At 30.7% G+C, this 18,701-nt stretch overlaps 1 protein-coding gene across 11 annotated transcripts in view; it reads right to left on the bottom strand.

Annotated features, from left to right (window-relative positions):
* Positions 1-18,701, bottom strand: part of LOC127701547 (cell adhesion molecule DSCAM-like) — a 61,870-nt gene that overhangs the window by 23,353 nt on the left and 19,816 nt on the right. For 10 of the 11 annotated variants that reach the window (XM_052205468.1, XM_052205464.1, XM_052205467.1 and 7 more), the window contains 13 exons: positions 14,672-14,980; positions 13,490-13,792; positions 12,538-12,675; positions 11,726-11,854; positions 10,901-11,176; positions 10,176-10,262; positions 9,579-9,755; positions 8,730-8,954; positions 7,706-7,813; positions 5,698-5,991; positions 4,373-4,564; positions 3,691-3,786; positions 2,936-3,214 (listed from right to left, as the gene is read on the bottom strand). In XM_052205468.1, coding sequence (XP_052061428.1) covers positions 2,936-3,214; positions 3,691-3,786; positions 4,373-4,564; positions 5,698-5,991; positions 7,706-7,813; positions 8,730-8,954; positions 9,579-9,755; positions 10,176-10,262; positions 10,901-11,176; positions 11,726-11,854; positions 12,538-12,675; positions 13,490-13,792; positions 14,672-14,980 — 2,613 coding nt within the window. The remainder of the gene's footprint in view (positions 1-2,935; positions 3,215-3,690; positions 3,787-4,372; positions 4,565-5,697; positions 5,992-7,705; positions 7,814-8,729; positions 8,955-9,578; positions 9,756-10,175; positions 10,263-10,900; positions 11,177-11,725; positions 11,855-12,537; positions 12,676-13,489; positions 13,793-14,671; positions 14,981-18,701) is intronic. The other variant, XM_052205472.1, reaches the window with a different exon arrangement.

Below are 18,701 nucleotides of genomic sequence, written 5' to 3'. Positions count from 1 at the left end.
ATATCTTACAAATTAAAAACATCCCCAATTAAGAGACTATCATATTTTATGCAATAAACCAATTCATCACCAGAAATTTTATTGATCAATTAGCAGAGACATATAAATATTAAGCCCAACTGTGTTTTTTTTTAAATTTTTTTACTGTGATTGTTGACATAACAGAACTGACTTTTATCTAATCCACTTTAATTTTATAAATGATCAGGTATTGATACTGAAACAAATTGTCAACTTCACCACATGATCTCACCAAATCCAGTAAAAATCGTTCCTATCGGACAATGAACAACATTTTAATTCGCGGATGTTACCACTGAGCCGAAAAGCCTTTGCTTGATCAGATTAAAACTTGATGAGTACAATGAAGGTGTGTAATACACAGGTGAAGGATTTCCTTTCAACGGACAAATTGAATGAACTATTGATTGAAAGAAAAGAAAATTGGTTTCGGCAAATATTCAGAAATAGCCACTCGCTTCATTTTAACACTGGAGCCATTATTGTATGTTATCTGCTCTATAATCTTATTTCCTTTCACAAAATAAACAATTTATGGTCAGGTAGTAAAATGATCACCTGCATGAGAAAATATTATTTTGAATCTGACCCATTGAACATGTGTAAATTAAATTTGACCATGTTTAGATTAGGAAAATTTCTCATTATTAGTTCAACTTAAGATGACCATGCTATCAAATTTTGTTGAAAAAACCTTGGCAAGAGGGCCTGCATGGGGGAGGGTCTTTATTTCTTTATTTTTTTAGGCCATTTTTCTCTAATTTTTATGTTCTACCATCCTATTCTCCACAGTTTGTTTTTGTTTTGCCTATATTCTGAAAAAAGCTATCCAGACCCTCCTGCACAGAAACTTACAAAATTTCAGAACTTAGACTTATAAAAGCTGTATTAATTTGAAAGCATAGTTTGGGAGGAAATGGATGGGGTAACTATACCGATTAAAAAACTGTGAAGGAGATATGTTTAATATCATCAAAGCTTCAACAGTAACCAATCATCCTACAAAACATCAATGTCATATTCATCAAAACATGGCCGGGTTGTTGTCTCTTTGACACATTCTCCATTTCTATTCTCAATTTTATTAAAATAAACTATTTTGAATATTGACTCTGGTAAATACTACATCTCCTTGTTTCATTTATTAGACATGCTATTGTTTTCCCTTGTAGATATTTATATCATTATGACTATCAACTTTATCTATTGATTTCCAATAGTCACAGTTTTGTTTTTTCCACAAAGTTGTCCATGTAATAATTAGCTTACTAAGCACTGTAAGAATGAACATACCAATACAATGGTCTATAAGTGAGTAAGAATTTTACTATACAAATCCTTAAATGCTACGGTCATTTTCACATCTCTATCTGCTCCAACGCCACTGAACTATTTTCTACCACCAATTTCTTTAAATTTAATTGAGACTTCTTCCCCATCATTTCTCCTCCGCATATTACTTTCTTCTTACTTTTTGTCCTTTCTTCATTCTATTTTTTATTAACTTGTTCTTTACTTCCTATTCCCCCCCCCTCCCCCCCCCCCAAAAAAAAAAAAACACAAAAAAACTTTATCATCTATTTCAACATCACTTTAATTTCAAAATAGTCATTTTCAATGTGATAGTTGGGGACATACACTCCCAATAAAAAGGCAACATACCCTTTAGCCTGTTAGTAACTGCAGAAATCAATGCAAAGAGAGCAAAAGCAACTAAAATGTTTAACTTTCTACTGTTTGTTGTTATGTAAAAATGAAGACCTAATTTGTTCTTTCTTTTTTTCAGAGCAGTTAAAAAGTGATATGATTATATTGAAATCAAATTATTTTCATGCAGATTGTGGATGCACAATACACATGCATTGCAGTGTAAATGGAGAAACATTTTTCAATGCTAACAAATAACATCTTTCTTCAAAAGATGTAAAGTTGAAAATGTTATTAACAATGATGAATACTGCTATGAATATATACAAGCAAATAGATCAAACACATTTTAGTCATTAAGAGTCTTCACTCTTATCTTAAAACTTTATGACTCAATTCATTTCAAAATTGACACATTTATAGAAAACTTCCTGGAAGTATAAAAATGCCAAAAATCCATAAAACATAAATGATTTTCAATACATTCAATAATGATGAGAATATCATTGGCACAAACACTACAGAGTCATCTCCCCTGACATAAACATTAGGCAAGACGGAGTTAATTCCCCTTCAATTTTGTACATCTTACAAATATATACTCTTGAATAATAAGGTGCCTTTTTCTGCCTTGGTTAACAAACTGACTTACCAGTGATATTCCATTCACCTAAAATTTATCAGATGATATCAACATAAATGTCCATCAACTTACAATGTCATTTATTACATAATTATGATCCCATGAACGCCATTAAATGTAAAACAGACTCTAGCTACCACAAACTGTTTGTTGCACAAAAAAGTTTACAAAAAATACAAACAAAATACAATTTCTGTTGGGTAATGTGACAAAATCTTTAATTAGAATGAAACCAAGATGCTCTATTGATTCCAAAAACTCACAAAAAGAAGGTATGATAAGGCATCCTTTTTGTCCCAATAATCGATAATTATTAATCTAATAACTAACAACCATTCAGATGTGAACAAGACATTAGTCTTTAAGATATCAGTTACTTGTCTTACATATTTGCATTATGTCTTCAAACTTCTTGAATTTAAGAGACCAATTGCAAAATTCCCAATATAGCATCATTAATGTCAGATATGAGCAACTGTATTACCGGCATAAATATTTAGCTACAACATATCTCCCACGAATATATTGATGTAAATTTTTCAACAAAAACTTTTGTCACATGACCCAGGTGCTTTATTTCTAGACATAAAAATCCTACATGACCTAGGTGTTTTGGAGACTTACTAATTCTAACAGAAACAGGAAGGCCACAGACATCCATACGCTCTACAAGACAAAGGGACACGTTCATTCTGTCTACTCCATTGGTTGTAATGATCATCTTAGCAACATTGGCATCAAAACATTCTAGGTCATTATTGGTGAAGGTCTGCCATGACTGTCCACCATTGGTGCTGACCTTGACCTTCACACAGAAAGTGCTGTTTACATCGAGATTCAAGATTAATTCTTTGTTGTCGCCAGAAAACTCTGGTGTCTCTTTAATAAATGGGAATGTATAGCCTGAAATGAACAATAAAAAAAAAGGCTATACTGATTATGTATATCTTCATTTGTAATGTCTCTATCTTTCTGTGGATTTGAATATATACGTATGTATTAAGTTTAACTATGCATTAAAATTTTATGTGTTTCATCAAAAATATCCAAAGTTTTCACTTCAGAGATCCTTTCATATTTAAGATTTAATGGTATTTTTTCACTTCCTTCTTTGTTTTTTAATAGTAAAAATGTATGCAAATGTTTATTTTCTAAAGTTTAAAAACAAAATAATGGAATTCAAATCATATGAATAAAAGGATATGTGAGATAAGTGTCAACTAGTCAGCAACCTAACATGACTAATAATCTAAAGGCACAAGGTCATTCAATCTTTTCACAATGAAGCATGACATTGGATACAAAAAATAATGATAGATAATGAAGAGGAAATCTTTGTAAAGCATTTTCCAATGTATTAAAAAGGGGAGGCTACTCACCATTAGTTGTAATTGTGATAGAATCTGATAAGTCACCTTCTCCTAACTCATTATATCCACAAACTTGGAAAACATAGGCAATACTGGGTAACAGATCTATAAAGTAGACATTTAATTATAAAATATGCTTCATTCACTAACAACTTATATTGTGAAATGAATAACTATTCAATTATAAAATTCAGTTTCAACATTCTTTGTTTTTCAATTGCAGACCCCCTACGGAACAAAAAATATAATAAACATAAACTTATAAACAGAAATAGCTGCATAAGAAAAGGAACAAATGAGTATTTAAACAGATGCTTATAAAACTAATAAATAAAATTAGAGTGTACTTTTGTGTATTATTTGTACTAATAAATCAGCAACACAGTGTTAGTGTGTAGATATGATTTTGTTCACTGTTCTGTATCAAAAAAGATTTTATTATCTATCAAATAAATTTATAATTTTATCTTACTTTTGACGATATAAATTAAAATTCGAAATATAAGTTTTCATATGGATATTTTACAATAAACTCATGTGTTAATAGAAAATGAAAGGATATGGAGTAAATGTATATGGGACAAAATCGCACACAATACATAGAAAACATAGAAAATTATCAATGAACAGGGCTTTTATTCCTGTTCTTCATCTTGACAGTTGATGTAGGGTACAGTCTACTTTTACTCACTGGAAACAGTAAATTCTGTAGCATTGTCAGGCATAACTCTAATTGATTGGTCCCCTGCATTAGGAGGATTACTTTTGTACTTTACAACAAATGCTTGGTACGACCCTCCATTAAAACCAGGAGTCCATCGTAATGTCACTTTGTCCCATGACCTTTTTGGACTTGACAATCCTGTAGGTGCTTCTGGTTTACCTGAAAAACAAGTAAAAGTACTTTCTTTAAGTATGATTTATCAATATCATTAAGTTTAGAATGTTTTTGATATAAAATTTTTATAACTGATATGTATTTAGATACAGTTAAAATAGTAGCTTTTATTTATTTTTCTACATTACCAATAATTTTTTTCGTAGGATGTTTATGTATTTTATTATGTTTATACATTTAACTATTAATAAATTATCTAACTTTTTTTATTGAATTATATCTTGGCTTTTTTTCTCATTCAATCAGATGTAAATTTCCATCACCACTTTAAACTTGACCAGGTTAAGGAGTTTACATGTAATCAAATGATAAAAAATAATACTCACCAATTAAATATAAATTGATGTAAAATTGCCGAAATCCTCCGTTTACATGAGTGACAAGTAACGACAGCGAATAAAATTTATTTTTTACAAGATGCACTTAATCCGTGCAGAAGAGGGAAAATTAACTTTAATCAGTATACATTTTTATCCTTTTTAATACTGAACTCAGCTTAAAGCAGGAAAAACAAATGCAATTTTGAAAGCACTAAAAAGTCTTGAAGAATTTTAGCAGATTTGATGATGTGCATATTAGACAATTGGAAATTTACGCATGCTGAGGAAAAAAGCAACTGTTGGAAAGATCATGAATTAAAATTAAATATTGCATACAAATATAAGTTAGTATTACAACTGTTCATGCTTAGCTTTTCTGATCTACAAAAAATCTGTTCATTCAACAAAATAAAAATATTATCCACTATTGTATAACATCTCATGCTATTCTCATCAGAGCATACCAGGACAATTTATCTTGTGTATCCATATGTGTACATTATAAGACAATTCATTGATGTGTATCAACAGGAGCTATATTGGAATCAATATGTAAACAAATTTCTTCAAAATGTAAATATTCTTTTCATAATAACGTTACAGTCAAAATAATTTGGTTTCTCAATGAAAAAATTACAAACAAAGCACACTCTTTTTTTATGGCAAAATTGACAGACCATGTCAATCCCTATTTTTCAAAAATCTATTCTAGTCATTACAATAAGGAGAAGCTTCAATAACTAATATCTAAAATAGCAGCTGAAAACAGAAAAATGTAAACTGAAATGACCAACTTACTTTTGACTGTTAAAGTTATGGTTTTAGTTGTTTTTCCAAACTGATTTGACATCTCACAAGTATAAGGTCCGAAATCTTGACCAACTATTCTATCTATCTGTAGAATACTTTCAGATCTAGTTACACTGATAACTTTGATTTGATGAATTGTAAGTCTCCCTCCAGAACTAATCACAGCATTACTCCTCTTCCACACAAAGTTTGGTACAGGATAGCCTTCTCCAATACATTTTAACTGAGCTGTACCACCAGCAATGGAAGCTTCCTTCTCATCTGGAGTTATGGTTGGTGGAACTACAAAAAAAATGAAACACTTTGTAAACTTATGGTTGGTGCAACTAAAAAAAAGCAAACACTTTGTAAAGTTATTGTTGGTGGAACTACAAAAAAAATGAAACACTTTGTAAACTTATGGTTGGTGCAACTAAAAAAAAGCAAACACTTTGTAAAGTTATGGTTGGTGGAACTACAAAAAAAAAAGCAAAAACTTTGTAAAGTTATAGCTGGGGTGGGGGAACTATAAAAATATTTTGTATGTTAGAGTAATCATTAGTCAGACAACTAGAATGAAATACATTGTATTTTGATCACTTGAGAATTGATGGGCTATACAAAGCAAATCTTTTGTATGCTGCATTGGATCCATTGGATGTTGGATGTGTACTGATTGATAATTTAGTCTTAGATGCATGATTTTTTTTTATTAGTTGTTATTGGCTTTGAACTAGCTGTCCATAACTGCGAATACTCTCAGATCTGTACTTATTGTCTTTTTGTTGATTGGATATACAAGTACCCATCCACGTCCACTCTTTGTTTTTGTTAGATGTATTTCTATTTGTATCCATCTGATGAGTTAAGCCTTTTCAACTGATTTTTATAGTTTGTTCTGTTACACCACTGTACCAGGTTAGGGGGAGGGTTGGCACCTTCAAACTAGTTTAACCCCGCCACATTCTGTATGTGCCTGTCCCAAGTCAGGAGCCTGTAATTTAGTGGTTGTCGTTTTTTGCTGTTTCTCATATTTGTTTTTCGTTTATTGTTTTGCATAGTTTGGTCTTATGTTGTGCTGTTACACCACTGTCCCAGGTAAGGGGGAGGGTTTGGCGCCAACCAACAAGTTTAACCCCACCACATTCTGTATGTGCCTGTCCAAAGTCAGGAGCCTGTAATTCAGTGGTTGTCTTTTATTGCTGTGTTACATATTTGTTTTTCGTTCATTATTTTGTACATAAATAAGGCCGTTAGTTTTCTCGTTTGAATTGTTTTACATTTGTCATTTCAGGGCCTTTTATAGCTGACTATGCAGTATGGGCTTTGCTCATTGTTGAAAGCTGTACGGTGACCTATAATTGTTAATTTCTGTGTCATTTGGTATCTTGTGGAGAGTTGTCTCATTGGCAATCATACCACATCTTCTTTTTTAAATATGCAGTAATGTTTGGTCAGGCTACTTAGGACAAGAATCACATACATTGTATTTTATACACTGAAGTATAAGTTTGTGTGGATAGGTATACAAGAATCAATGATTTTGTAAACTAGAGAATTGGTTAGGTACAAGAATCAAAACAAATATACAGTAAGAAAGAGTAGTCAAAATAAGTATGTAATCATTTGAATTGTAAATTTCTTTAGCCAATGGCTAATCAATTTATGTAGCATTGCAAATATGTAATTTGGAATTCTAATTTCTTTTACATAAAAGTTAGGAAAAGATATAAAAATGCAGACAAGAAAATTCTCCATTTATAACATACATATGGCTACTTTTAAAACAATAACATGTTTTAAACCTTATCAATCAAATTTTTAGTGCATTTTGGAATAACACATGTTTTTAAACATTGATTTTACTTGAAAGTAAAAAAAATATTTTGTGTGTCATGTATATTGGATACTTTAGACCAGATTTAGGGATTTAGTGTGAAGCTAACGATTGTGTCCCATGCATATGTGTTTGCATGTAAGAATAATCATGAATCCACCCTTGAAGTGTAATACTTACAGTATATAAATAGTTGTGTGGTATGATTAATGTTTGATGTGGTTTCTTTACAAGTATAACTAGCCACATCTGAGATCTGTGGAGTTGTTGTGCCAACACGATCACTTCCTACAAATAACAACAATATATATCAATGACCTTCATTAGATAGTCAAGTCATACTCCCAAACAAATGATGTAAAAATATATGTTTTTCTCATTGTTGGGTAGTTGTCTCATTGGCAGTTATACCAAATCTTCTTAATTTATATTACTAGGAAGTAATTTTTGATGAAAAATAATTACGCACTAAAAAATGGTGTTTGAAATTGTGTACATTTGTGAAATGATACACAAGCCTTCTAAATATGTAATAGTCAACTGTGAAGAAACTTAAATTGACTAGAAAATTAAATGAAAATTACCATAATTGATAACTGAGTTTTTCTACATTTCAAAACCTTAGTAAAAATATTCATGGATATCATTCAACTTCTAGTTACGAAACCTGAGAAGTAGGTGACGTATTTTGGTGGTATTGTTTTTTTAGATATAGGTTGAATTTTTTATGATTTTTTTAATCATTGTTGCCTTGCTATTATTTAAACTGCAAACATTCAAATTGATGGCACTTATACTAAATATATGGGTAGGTATAACTAGAATCTATAAACTTTTGAACTTACACCTTCCCCTGTTGGAAGGAAACATTATGCAATGACATAATCTAACAGAAAAATTAAATCAACATTGAAAAGGAAACCTTTTTTTTTTCCAAAATATTGAAGATAATATCATTTCCTTGTTATACAATGATTAGCAATTATTGGTAATCAAATGAGAAAACAGAATTATAACTTCCTACAAAGATTCCTTATCATGCCTTGAAACAGGAAAAAGAAGAACAAAGCTCATTTTACACATGCATTAATATACCCCTTAACTCTATTCTAAAAGGGAAGTAATTCATGAACTTTCTGCAACTTAAATCCCCTGAGTATAAATCATAAGGATATTACCTCAATATAAATCATAAGAATATTACCTTGTAAATAAACTTGACTAGTGACAAGGAAGCTGAATGTGTCGATAGGTAGAACAGTTGTGGTTAATCTGTATAATTTCCCCGATGTATCCAAAGGTTTGCCATTTTTATACCACTGAATCAATGGTTCTGGACGTCCACGAACTTTACACTGTAACCAATAACCTGTTCTGTTGTTGTATATAGTATCTTTGTCTTTATGAACACCAACATATGTTGGTTTCTCTGAAAGAAAATTTATCAAATATTAATGTATAATTTTTCAAAAGTTACTTCTTAAATTCTATGTATTGCTAACCAATGGGAGATAACTCTATTTTATTTTCTAAGTTTTAATACAAAACATCAACATTGAAAATTCTTGTATTATTTATTAATTAAAGGAGATTTTGAGAGCTAACAACATAAATAAAACCAAAACAATATCTAAGTAGATAAGCAGTGACAATTGTATTTGATACTTAGCAGTTCAACTTTAACTGGATTTAAGTTTTCAAACTTCAGGTCTTAAATTTATCTAACCCGAATAATTCAGTCGTTATATTCCACTGCTCTACGATGGCTACATTAACGCCTGAAGGCCTTGTCAATAAAAAATCGTCAAATAATCATTCCGAATTAGCTCGGGATTTACCCATCTCGATAACATTGAGCTATTAGCTGATTGGCTCTCTCTCACAGAGAGCACCAATCAAAATCCTGGATTCACGTTTTTATTGTATAAAGAATTCAGGCCCTCGCGAGTGGGAGAGTCGATCACAGGGAGGGACTGAATAATTCGGGTTAAAATTTATCTGGAATGAATAGGCTGTGAATTTTAATTTATATGAGTATATTATAAATACATACCATTGACAACTACATGGACTGTACTTATGCCTCCCATCCCCATCATATTTTTAGGTGTACAGGAGTAATTCCCATTATCTTGTAACGTAACTCCATTAATTACAAGTCTTGAGGTTTCTGTTGCTAATAACTGGTTGGTTTCAATTTTTCTCCATTCATATGTTGGTGCTGGATAGCCTTGAAATAAAATATGTCAAATTTTATTATAACCTGATACAATTTTTTAAAAAATGAAGAGAGTTAAGGAAACATAAAAAGAGAGAACATAATCATCTTAATTACCAGAGGATCTGGATACAATTATTGCCATGAGTACATTTTGTAAACATAAATATGTGATTAGGTAAATGTTTCCAAAATGCATTTTAATAAATTATTCCTGATTTTAATGGTATGATACTTTTTGGTATCAGTTTATACACTTAGTGCAACACTGTCTCAAAGGGTGTCCAAATTGTCCATTAAGAATCTGTTTGTTGTTTGTTTGTTTACTAGGTTAGAATGAATAAATTTAATGAGCAGTTGTTTATCCTTGAATATCATTGTAACATTCATGCATCTTCCTGTATATTATTAAATATTGTATATAATTATTACCTGGATCACTAACTGAACACGAAAGAGTGAGAGAATTTCCTACAAAAACAGGTGATACTGGAGCAATATTAGAACTTCCAGGGGAATCTGAAAAAAAAATATATCATGACTTTACATCATTATGACCAACTGTCTCTTACTCAATAACACAAAACATGCTCATTTTAACGCTTGGTTGTTCTACTGTAAACATGTTTATAAAGTGCTCACAACTTGCCAACAATACTTGAACAGATGCATGTGAATAATTTAAAACTAAAGAAGGAGATATTCAACTTCAGTGTTTCTTGTCCATGATTAATATATTACGTTATTCTAATGCAATTTGATACATCACTTGCAATGATGATAATGGATTTAATGTCTAGTGGCAAGTATCACATGTTTATCAGGATAAGAGTGTGTCTATGAGATATGAATATGAACCCTGCTTTGTACTAGACTGACACACTGAGGTCGATATTAAGTAAATGTCTGCATTACAATAAAAATATCAGTAATGTGACGGAAGCATAGTTGGCGTCAGTTTGTGATTTGATGATGTCCAAAAACTGTAAAGAATATACCAAAGAGTAAATAAACCTTAATTTGGAGAAAAACAGACCACATATGCACAATTGACACAGTGCTTCAAACACTATACAGATATATCTTAAGTAAAGTTTTAAATAGCTGAAAAGATGATAGATCCCAGTTAATTACTGAATTATATTTTAATAACTTACATCTAACATAGAGATATGTATATTTAATCCTTTCTTCAATACGTTCATCTTGTCCCGATGGTCTCATAGCATTCTTGGAGATACATGAGTAGTTGCCCTTGTGTGAACGTTTGATATTATCAATTGTTAACCGGTCATTATTTGATTGAATGCTGTTGTCGGTCTTCTGCCATCTTGTATAAAAGGGAGCGGGATAGGCATCAACATTACATGTGATATCTAAAGTTGCTGATCCATTGACTTCGTAAACTTCTGGTATTGTAACAACAGGAGGATCTGAATAGAAAATAAAAGTCTATATCTCTTTCTTACATATCTAACAGTCAGTGGGGATGTCCCTATGTGTGTAAAAATCTAATTGAGGTGTACTAATCATACCTATTCTATCAGTGTTTTTCATTTTCAAATTCTCTTTTGAAAAAAAATTAAAATAAGAGAAAGTGAAATTAAATAAATAAAAGCAATTAAGAAAAGAACAATTTTCCAAAACTAAAAACTAGTATTGATCCCCTAGCTAATACTTAAATTTATTATATTATAGAGTTGTGTCTCCTTGATCATAATCAGAAAGCTTTTTAAAAGTTTCCTGCTTAATTCAAACATAGATAATAACATTTTTTTCCGGTTTAAAAACTTTAGAGATAACAAGGGTCAACTCTAACTGTATTTCTAACTGTCATTCCTTTCTTTCTTTTTCATGTTTTTGTTTTGTTTTTGTTTTTGTTTTTGTTTTGTTTTTGAATAATGAACAATATTCTTTACATATCACATATGAGAATGGTTGTCCGTCTTGTCTGCTGCTCTCTCATTACATAGAATACTTACATAAAACACTAACTGTTGCTGTGTCTGAGGCTGGTTTAGTTACACCATTTATTGAATTTGAACATGAACATGAGTATGATCCACTGTCAGTTTTACTGGCTGGTGAAAAATCTATGCGGGAATCTGTGGCTAAAAATAAATTATAAAGATACATAATACTGTGAAACAAGTGAGTTGAAAGAAAATGCATATTTTCAATGAAAATAATTTTAATTCTAAAATCTAATCAAATATCTGTTTTATCATTAAATCAAACTACAAATCAATAATAACATTAGTATCATTCAGTTTTAATGGTAAAATATCCATTGTTTTATGTTTTTTTTAGTGTTGTTGGGTTGCTGTCTCATTGATATTATACTCAAAACTCTTCCTTTATTCATTGACCATTTTACTACACAAATACAAGAGAAGCGATATCTGTATAGGATACATATATATCATCTCCTAATACCTTTCTTGTGTCAGCGTTAAATTGCAGGATTAGAATAGTATATATTTCTGGAAATATAAAAATTATTTGTATTTGTTAAGAAACAGTAGAGGAGTCCTTGATAATTTCTAAAATCTGTATCCAAACCTAAAATCTGTATCCAAAAAGATATTCAAAAGTTTTTTAAAGTCTACAGTATTCAACAACATTCAAATGTTGAAATAGAAAAGTTTAATTTTTTACAACAAAAATTTAACTGAATTCATACAAAATTTGTGTGCTTCTTTATACCTTGGTGAGCATGTTTCATAAAATGTAGAAGCTTTACTCCAGAAAAGAAAATTAAATAAATTAATGCTTTTGTGTTCTGTTTTCTTACTTTGAAGAGGTTGTCCATCTTTGGTCCATGATATAGAAGTGACTGGTGGGTTTGCACTGACATTACATTCTAACGATCCTGCACTTCCTAACTCTAGTGATAATTCTTTATATGGTTTAAATGTTATTCTGGGATGATCTACAAATAAAACAACAGAGTTATCTTTCTTTGCTCATTACAATGTTGGATTATTCTTATGCACAGCTATATTTTGAGGCTGTTTTGTTTTTTGTGCCCTCAAATAATTTTATATTTTTGGCTATAAAAGCTTTTGTTCTCATGTGTACCTGCTGAAGATTAATCCAGAAACATGTGCCGTGCTTCTAGATTTCGGAATCATACATTTTTTCATTTTGGAAATTCAGAAAGCATTAAGGGCATAAAAGCCCATTTTTGTCCACAAAATATGAAGGTTTAGACATCCATTTCAAATTTTCACATCGTGTATGAAAATGCATAAGATAAAAATATATGAATGAAGTATACAAGATTACTGATGTTATGATGTCACAATTATGCATAATATATATTAAAATAAGAAGATGCTCATTTTTCAAGAAATTATAGGAAAATATTGAATTTGAAGTTTTCCATCTATTTTTCCTTTGTGGAAACTTAATGCACAGCCAAAAACAACATAATAATTTTAAGGGATCCTAATTATAGCTATAAACATAATCTGGGATCCTAATTATAGCAAATGCTGTCATGGTTTGATGCCATGATTATTCATCAAATGTATTATTTGTATTTTTAATTTTCTAAGCACCTTTTACCTTACATCGAAGTCACAGATAAATATCAGAACTTTCAAATTCTTATGGTCAGATTTTGGTCTGACATCATGACATTTTCAGCAATCATTAGGTAATTCAAACACTTAAAATCTCACCATTTGTTAAATAATGTGCCAACTTAAAGTTATAGCAACAAAATTTGATAAAATACTTACAAAGCACCGAAATTTGTGTTGATGTGGAAAACGGATTATCCTGATTGACAGAGTTTTTGACACTACATGAATAAGATGCTAAATGATCACTATAATCCAAATGAACAGTTAATTGACTAGACGATAATCCTTTTGGGACTTTTGTTTCTACTTTATTTGAATTGAGCACTAATCCATTTTTGGTCCATGTAAATTCAGGAGGTGGATTGCCTCCCGATGAGGAACATGTCAATGATACAACATCATTTTCCACTTTTTGTGGTCGAGTGTCATTGATTTGAATACTTGGTGGGCCAGGAATCACTGTAAAAGAAAATAAACATTTATGAATTAGAGAATATATTTTTTAGTTTCTTTTCATATCTAAACCTAGAGTTGTCTCCCTTACAACAGTATTTTTCAATCAATAAAATATAAATAATAAATGGTTTAACAGTAAATTTTGAGAAATTCTCCAAATAAAATAACTTTCAATTCAAGGTCATTGATTACTATGTTTCACCAATACATAACAAAAACAGTCTGATCAAGTACACTTCTGTAATACAATCAAGTAAGCATTGATGATTTCTCCACTTTTATAGTTCATATGGGATATAAATCTGCAAAACATGAAATCTTGTTTGCATATAACATACACTACAAGACATATACTTACCTAGGCTAGGGGGGAGGGTTTGGCACCAGCAATCAAGCTTAACCCCTCCCCTCCCCCCCCCCCCCCCCCCCCCCCCCTTCTTGCACATTCTGGATGTGTCTGTCCAGTGTCAGGAGCCTGTAATTCAGTGGTTGTTGTTTGTTGCTGTATATCATATTTGTTAAACGTTTATTGTTTTGTACATAATTCAGGTTTATTGTTTTGTACATAATTCAGGCCGTTGGTTTTCTCGTTTGAATTGTCTTACATTTGTCATTTCAGGCCTTTTATAGCTTACTATGTGGTACAGGTTTTGCTCATTCTTGAAGGCTGTATGGTGACATATAATTGTTAACTTCTACGTCATTTAGTCTCGTCTCATTGGCAATCATACCAAATCGTCTTATTTTCATATAGAACAGTCATTGTTTCCATACTACAACACAGATACTATCCTTTAACAGCCATTATTTCCATAAACTAAACTAAAACTTATATACTAACTTAGAACAGTCATTTCACAATTTACACTACAAGATACTAACCTAAAACAGTCAGGTGAACAGTCACAGCTTTCTGCGAGTCTGGCTGTATATTTTGTATGTTACACGTATAATCATCATCGTCACTTTTTTGCACATCACTAATCTGCAGGTTAAATTTAGAAGCTACTGGTATAGTTATCCGAGATTTATCTCCTGATACTATACTGGTTCCCACTGCAAGTGTGTTACCATTTTTATTCCAGGTTACAAAACCAGGATCACCCGTAACTTTACACGTTAATGTGACAGTACTACCTACTGCTGCAGAGACATCTGTTGGCCGCTGTTCCCATGATGCTCCTATCACGACTGAAACAGACAGTAAATATATCATAGAATAATACTCAGGTTTTTATATTCAACTACAATCAACTTGTACCCTAACATAGGTTCTACATATTATACATTTTTATATTCTATTTTGCTACAGGCTTTGTTTTTGATAAGGGACTTTCTGTTTTGAGTTTTCCTTGTAGTTCGGTATTTTTGTTATTCTACTTTTTGTTGGTAACAATTCTATCTAAAGTTCGTACAAATATATTTTAAATTTTCTTACAATTTACGAATATTGTCTGAGTAAATTTAATGAGTAAGTTTCAGTGAATTATTATCCCAAGAATATTATATTTACAGAGGCCAAAGGCCAACATTTATATAATATTTTCTTGGTTTAATAAACCTTGTATTCATTTAATTAACAGTTTTTTTTTTTTTTAATTGTTCTTTTATGTGACACATGCATTTTTAAAATTAGTTTTATGCTTTAAAGAGCTTTTATCATGCAGTTTTCCTTGATTTTAGTGTATGCTAGGCTTTAGAACATTATGATCCTAAAGTGTTATTTTGTGTAAGGTTAATACAATGTTTTAACAGGAGAAATTATAACAGTCAAATCTATAGTATTTTGATAGTTCCTGAACTTTGTGTATAAATGAACAGAACTTTATAGTCTCAAGAAATGTATACCTTAGTAACTGTAACCAAGTCTTAAAACAGACCCCTGAATGATTCAGGACATATTCGTATGAATGAATACCAACAATGAATCATTTACTTTTTGATTTTGAATAATTTATATACATGGAGATTTAAGTTTATCAAAATACAACACTTTTTCAGGTCCAAATCACTCTGAATTATGACACTTTAAACTTGCATAACCCCACCTGGTGTTCAGTATCTTATCTAATGCTAACTTTTATCTCTTTATAAGGCCATTGTCAACACACTATATTGATTGTATTATCATGTAGAGGGCGACAATACTCTCAGAAACTTCCTTTTGTAGAGAGCTGTCCAGAGGAAATATCGTTAAAACTAACAGCAGGGGATTACTTAGATAACTCATTAAAGGCTCCCTTTTATGGCTATTTTTTAAAAGGGTAGTTTGCCATAATCACCAATATTTTTTTCACAGTTAACCCCACCCTTACACATCATGACGTTACTGATTTTCTACAGCCTTTTGTTGTTTATTTACTTTTCAATAGTAAAACTTTGAACGGAAATCATTAAAACTGATCAAAGACCAGATGACCAATAACTTTGAAATTTTCACAAGGTTATTACTTGTACAAGTGAAAACAAAATAGATCGAAAAAATTGTATATTCAATAAAAATCCTTGCAGAACAAATAATATCACGCACAAAAAAAGCACACCTTCATCAAGAAATGAAATAAATTAATGACAACGATAATTGTGATAGTAGAAAACTTTACAAAATATTGCATAAAAATAAAGCAACATATACTTTCATAAGTTAATTAAGTAAGGTATCTACCGAAAACCAATATTTCAATTTATTTCACCATTTTTAAGAAAATCTTCATAAGGAATGTAATTAATTTGAGTGAGCCAGTTTGATGGGAATACTTCAATTACACTTTCATCCTTGACAACTGAACATAAGCCAAAGAACACATGTCTACTAAACATACATCATTGTCGTCTGCTGTGTCCACTAACAGGCTTGACACTGACCCTTACTGACCGCTACAATAGAGGCTACTATTATAAACCACTCGGTCATTTGTAATACACCTACTCTATGGTCTTATCACGATTTCATTACTGTCAGAAATCTGAATCATACAGAGTAAGTCACTCGATAAATTTAATTCCTGCAAACATCAATAAGTTTGTAGGAATTATTCAGTGAAAATATTTTTAATTATCTAAATTCTTAACTTAATCATATTCATAATAAGCTAATTCCAAAGACATGGATTAGAATTAAAACAAAAATGTAGATTTTAAATTATTTTGAAGTGGATAAAAAAAATCAGTATTATTACACATGACACTAGTCACAGTAACTGCAATAATTTTTTCAGGAACCCTTGGACTGTTGTAAAAAATTTGTTTTTAGTACTTGAATTTCTTATATCTTAACATGGAATTTAACAGGAACATGTTAAAATTGTGAAAAGTATCAATTGTAGCTGCAAGATTATTTCTGGTGTAATTGTGAAATCCAATGAAAGGACAGTACATAAATTATCTGATTAAGTTCTGGTCCAAATTTAGATTAGAATCAACAGATTTTTTGTGGTTTGTTTAGAAAATAAAGTTTAATTCATTTAATCAATTTGAATTGATTGCTTGTATTTTATAAATGTTACTCATGACCTACCCACTCACCTTGAAAAAATCCCATGACAGAACCCCTGACAAGACCATGATAAAATCTTGATTCTACCCCACAATTTTACACTTCAAATAGTGAAAAGAATAGTGAAACTCAAGAAACCTAGTCAAATTAAGAGTATAATTTACAGGGATAAAAAATTATGAATCAGTTTAAATGAATTAACATTCCTTCTTTTCATTTTCATAACATAAAACAGAAATATTTCGTAATTGTTTTTTAAAAGCAAATTGATATTGTAGTTGTTGGCGAAAACTGTAATTAATTCAACAATAAACTTGTAACATTTCCTAAGACCAAATCTTACTTAAACATTTAATTTTTATGTTTCACAATTAAGACCAAGTAGAAAACTAATCAGCTTCCGGTACTAAAACAATCTGGAATTGGAAGACATTGATAAATAGACTTTGCTTTTATTGAAGATGAGGACATTATGGGTATAGTTTCTGTCCAGACCAAATACATTTTGTATCAGATTAGCCAGATTTAAGTGGCAAGTCCTTCGCGGTTTGACAAAAATCAAGATCAGATGGAAAAATTTAGAAATAAGGGCCATAGCCTGAATAAATACTGGTTCGGAAAATACTTTGTACTGAATACAAACAAAGGATATGGGGTACATGTCAACAAGAGGGCAACCCAACACTGTAACACCTGTCTATTGTTGAAGAATGTATGTTGCTCTCTAGATGATGTTTGATTATTTTTGTAGTTGGGTTTCTGTCTTATTGATATACATATACCACATCTCCTTTTATTAATAAAAACATTTAAGATCTTAGAGAAGACAACATTTGGTATAATTACTGTTGTCAGACTCGACAGATTATTGCAATATTCTACAATTACCAGTGGTAAAACTATTATAACTTATAAGTGCTTTTACATCAAAATAGAGAAATTAATTATAAAGTTTCCGATTCCAATTATATAAATAAGATTCAGGAAGCATTCATTGCCAGATGTTGTTTTTTCAATGTTTTCTTACTTAGTCTGAAGGACAGTAACAATAAAATAAGAAAATTATTTTTTTCCAAGAGGTTACTTATTAAAAATGAAACTGCAAATCTTATGTTATCTAGCAAATCTGATTGTTTATTTCTTATTTCTTACTTCTCAAAATGCTAAAATTTTGATGCACCAAATGATATCAATTAAAGTAACAGGTATGGCACATTAATGGGCACTGAATCTCGCATATTTTAATGAAATTTAGCAAGCTACTAGAGCAAGATAAACTGCCTATGAATACTGAATAATCAGTATAAGTAACTTTTAATGATTTTGGGGTTTCCATACACCCATCTTTGGCTAAACTACTACTCAACTAATTTATTGTCTGAAAAAAATCAAATTGTGTATATTTCCTCATACAAA

This window comes from Mytilus californianus, unplaced genomic scaffold (assembly GCF_021869535.1).
Source record: "Mytilus californianus isolate M0D057914Y unplaced genomic scaffold, xbMytCali1.0.p SCAF_5, whole genome shotgun sequence".
NCBI lineage: Eukaryota > Metazoa > Mollusca > Bivalvia > Mytilida > Mytilidae > Mytilus > Mytilus californianus.
Note: the sequence above shows the minus strand (reverse complement) of the source record. Positions and strands in the feature narration are given on the sequence as shown.